General features: G+C 42.7%; 1 protein-coding gene across 10 annotated transcripts in view; it reads right to left on the bottom strand.

Annotated features, from left to right (window-relative positions):
- LOC116695805 (ETS-related transcription factor Elf-2) overlaps positions 1 to 4469 on the bottom strand; it is a 16995-nt gene that overhangs the window by 3714 nt on the left and 8812 nt on the right. For 6 of the 10 annotated variants that reach the window (XR_004333556.1, XM_032526278.1, XM_032526305.1 and 3 more), the window contains 4 exons: positions 2376 to 2489; positions 1741 to 1926; positions 1308 to 1385; positions 353 to 548 (listed from right to left, as the gene is read on the bottom strand). Coding sequence is in view for 9 of the 10 variants with exons in the window: in XM_032526278.1 (XP_032382169.1) it covers positions 353 to 548; positions 1308 to 1385; positions 1741 to 1926; positions 2376 to 2489 (574 nt within the window). In the remaining variant the exon portion in view is untranslated. The remainder of the gene's footprint in view (positions 1 to 352; positions 549 to 1307; positions 1386 to 1740; positions 1927 to 2375; positions 2490 to 4469) is intronic. The other 4 variants (XM_032526322.1, XM_032526354.1, XM_032526313.1 and 1 more) reach the window with 2 other exon arrangements.

Below are 4469 nucleotides of genomic sequence, written 5' to 3' on the forward strand. Positions count from 1 at the left end.
TTTTTTATAAATCAGCCATTATAAATGCCGATACCGATAGATACCGATTGGGATATGCCTGCTATCGGCCGATAATATCGCTCCACCGATATATCGGTCGGGCTCTAATCACGACAACAATATTCTTGAGATAAATACACAGATATTTAAGTGTACTTCTGTTCTGCTAAGATACAACAAACTACATGTTGAATTTAAAACAAATAAAAGGAAATCATTTCTTGAACATTTAATAAATTGAATATAAGAGGCACCACTAAAAAAAGAATGACAGTTCCATTTTAAAGCCTTTTGCGATACGTTTACTGATATCAATTAAAAAAAACTCTGAGACAGACACACCCACACCTACCTGAGTGCCCGTCCCATGGTCTCATAGTTCATGTCTGGCTTGTTCTTGTGTTTGCCCCACAGCTTGGACACAGCCTTCGAGTCGACCAGCTTGAAGATGCCCTTCTCCCTCTGGGTCCACTTGATGTACCTGGGACAGGTGTTCTTGTCCTGGAGGAGGTCCAACAGGAACTCCCATAGGTAGGTGGTGCTTCCTGCTGGATACCAAGCAAAGTTGATGCACTGCTAAATAGTAACCCAAATGTATACGTGTTAGGGGTGGGAGTCTCTGGGTCCCTCACGATTCGATGCAGAGGCCAACGATTCGATTCTAAACCGATTATCCATGCAACCATTTTTTAGCAACATTTCCATGCTCATTTTAAAAAATACATATAAATCTGAGTTTGGTAGATTTTGAAATATGCAGTATTTGTCACACACAAGTTTAAATGAAATGTTTTGTCTACTGAGGTTTTTATCGGGTAGTCATCCCGTGCTTAAGCCCTAAACATGATTGGGAAAGTCACCTCCTCTCACAGTGATCTTCCATGTCAGAGGCTCAGTCCCGTCTGAAGGTGGGTGATTGGCTTCTTAGAACATGGGGGTCACATGTAATGTGATAAAGTAGATCAACGACCTTAATGTGTTGTGCCTAATTATTTTATGTATGTCTTATTAGATCATGTGTATATGTACAAAATGTAATTGTCCATTATCCCATCCTCTTTTAGACACTGTTTTCTGATTAGTTGTCTGGAGACAGTAACTTTTAAATAACTTTATTTTATAATAATTGATTATTAACTTATCAGAATCAAGCATTGAATTGTTCTAGATAGAATCGGAATGCATCTAAGAATCAATTTTTGCCCCCACCCCTAATATGTATCAGTGCTTTGCACATTGTGATGGCAGCAGCATGTACGTCTCCATCCATGTTTATCAGAGCCGGTAACGTTAGTCCTGTTGGGTACCTTTCCCTTCTCTCGGTTTCTTCTTGATGCCCAGGTCCAGAGGAATGGCCGACTGGTGCGTCTTTGGCTTCCGTCCAGCTGTAACATGGAAACATTACAAATAGGACTTAATCGCTGAATCCCTGACATCTGCGTTTGAATTGAAACCGCACAGTAAGAGCCTACCACTAGATGGTGCTCTGTGAAACTCCAGGTTTTGGTTGGAGGTTGGAGGCCTGGCTTGTGAGGTAAGGTTAATCACAGAGCTGCCAGATGTTTTCTCATATAAAACTTTGCTTACAAAACTATTTTTTCCTCTTTCCAAAGCTCAACTCCCCACACTCCACAATTTGGTACTCATAGTGGGCCTACGACTGCATGAAATAAAGTTTTAAAAACACTTTTGTATGCTTTTCCACAGCAAAAACTAAAAGGACAAGCTCTTTGTATCTACCTCTCCTCTTCCTGACTGGCTCGTAGTCCGGCTCCGGGTCTTCCATCAGGGTGCCAATATTGTCGTCATCGTCCTCCTCGCAGTACTCCTCCGTCGATATCTCCACCTCGGTCTCTGTAATCATGTCGGGACGCATGGCAGCGTGAAGGAAGTCCGGCGTCACAATGCAAGGCGGGATAAAAGCTTCTGGGAGGAATAATTAAAGAGGGAAGAGTTACGGTGCTTCGAAACTGCTTTGTGAAGTTGTATTAACTTGTGATGAAAATGTCACTAGAACATTAGAGCCAAAGAAGTCAAGTTTGATGGAAAAGTGAACGTTTTTCAAGGTTTCTTTCATAATTTTGGTCCATTACACCTGTTTAGCACAATCTATAGGGTTGACTAATGCTCTTAAGGTTAAGAAAACCGATCCACTGAGGTCCTGTGATTTCCCATAGTGGCTGGGAAACCTCCGGAAAACTTTATTTTGTATCTTTAAGAAATAGTTAAGCTGGAATACATTACTTTCGGCATGTTCAAACTACAGATAAAGAGACCAACTACATTTCATATTTAACCACGCTCCACCATACAGATGAATACAATTACGTTGAGGGTATTGTGAAACATAATACCAGTGAGTTAGTGTGTGTTACCTGGGCTACGGTCCTCTCTGAGGCTGGAAGGGGAGTCCATGCGAAGCAGAGCCTCTGCTGCCTCAAAGGTCTTGTCAGAGCAGTGGACACTGGTGCCATGGACAGAAGCCTCCACTGAAACACACACAATCAAATACAAAACCGTTTAGGAAAACTAAAAGTTACTGGTTAAGCTCAGTGGAGTGTTTTAGTAAACGACATGAGTTACACTTTATCAATCACCCACAGGGAAAACCGGTGTGCTGCTCCAGGACAATACAACACAACTTTGCTTTCCCATAACTAAGCTAAGAACACATTTCCTATATATTAATGTAATAATTTCCCACGGAAAAAAATACTACTAACAACTGTTTGTCACTGCTGTACAAAACGGAACTGTATGGCGCCCTCTAGTGCCAAAATGTGTCAATTTCAGTTAACACATTCACTGATCCAGGCACAATATGACTGGATGTAAAGTGCAACCTTCACAGTAGGAAATCTCTTCATGATCATGCCTCTAAGGTCACCTAGTTTTTACACTGATACCAAGCGTGGTTCACCATACTGAAGAGGGACATATGGAACGTAGTGCTTATTTACTATCTCAAATATGGAAAGAGATGGCACAAGAAATTGACAATGCTGTTTAGATAGAAAAGGGATTCGGCAATGGAAACGGTACGTGGCCCCATCTGGGACCCTGTGAAGGAACCCAGGACACCTGCTGTTGGTGTCAATCACTGGTGGGAAACGAGACCCTGTTACACCCGCCCTGTCCATGTTTGGCTATCTCACTGAGGCAACAGGCACGGCATAGGGGAGAAATGGGCTATCTTTAGATTGTCCCACTCACTCAATTCCTCGTCCAAACAAACAGGACATGCTAGTAGCCATCACAGCAGAGACCCTATAGCTTACCAAGCTGCCCTTGAAAGCCGACAGCTGTGCTGTAATAAGACCACCAAAAGGTGTCAGGTCAGACAGTTGACCTAGTATAGACACTTTCACTATTTCTAGTCTGTCCAAAATGTTATGTTATTATATTCTTAATTACTGAATATTAAAACCTTACAAAACAAAGAATGGTGAAACAAATGTGCCTTATGTGTGGGTATTTTATTATAAAAGCATTTTCACCTGTTAGGAAAATACCTATTATGAAGCTTTACTACCATGTAACGGCGCCAAGAATGGCAGTAAGTCCGACAAAAAGTAGTGCTGCCTCTGAAGACTTCCGTGTTTACAGTTCTCATCCTTTCCCTCCAGTTCTCTTTGAAGAAGCTCACAAATCCTCTTGTCACTCAACCACCGCCTCGCCTCCAATTGGCTCATTCTACGCTTAACAGCCCGCCCCAGGTTAAATCTCATTGGACTACTGCTGTGTTCTAAACCAGCGCGCATGCTATTGGGGTAAATGGCAAGTCCATCAACAACACACCACGCCCTCTCCGCACACAATGCTTCCGCCATCGAAATGGACAAAAACACTTTGAAATGTGCACAAAAAAAATAGAGGTGGAAACGACGAAGTGTTTTTAGAATGCATTGTTCAGCCACAAAAACTGTTAAAACGCGAGGGAAGTCACGCAAAAAGCGTACTAGCAGGTCAGTGTGGTCGAAGGCTGAAGCCGCACGTGAAACAACTAGCTAATGTTCCAGGGAAGAAAGCGAGCGAGCCAGGCCGTCCCACGCTCCACAACACGATCACGGAAACCACGACACAACTATCACAACCTCTGACATCGCAAAAGTCTCAAATGTGGCCACCGCACCTAAAATTCACAGAAATACAATACTATGGAGCTTACTTTCCAGTAACAGGTTCGTTTGACTGTTATTCGGGGACCATGTGTAAAGACTGTTGTTGCACACAATTCCCATAAACGTAAAAAAAAACTTGAGCCAGCCATAGTTAAATACTACGTCCGCAGCCATATTAATACCAGAGGTGATAACTGTCAGTGTGTACCAAATTCATGCCACTAAAAATAAACCCACATGTCCTTCCGACTCAGACAGCGTGGCAAAGACGTAGGAGAGACAACATCTTTACACTTCCTGGTTGTGCAGAGCCGATCTGCAAACCGTTATTCCCACTCACACTGCGGT

This window comes from Etheostoma spectabile, chromosome 2, assembly GCF_008692095.1.
Source record: "Etheostoma spectabile isolate EspeVRDwgs_2016 chromosome 2, UIUC_Espe_1.0, whole genome shotgun sequence".
Taxonomy (NCBI): Eukaryota; Metazoa; Chordata; class Actinopteri; order Perciformes; family Percidae; genus Etheostoma; species Etheostoma spectabile.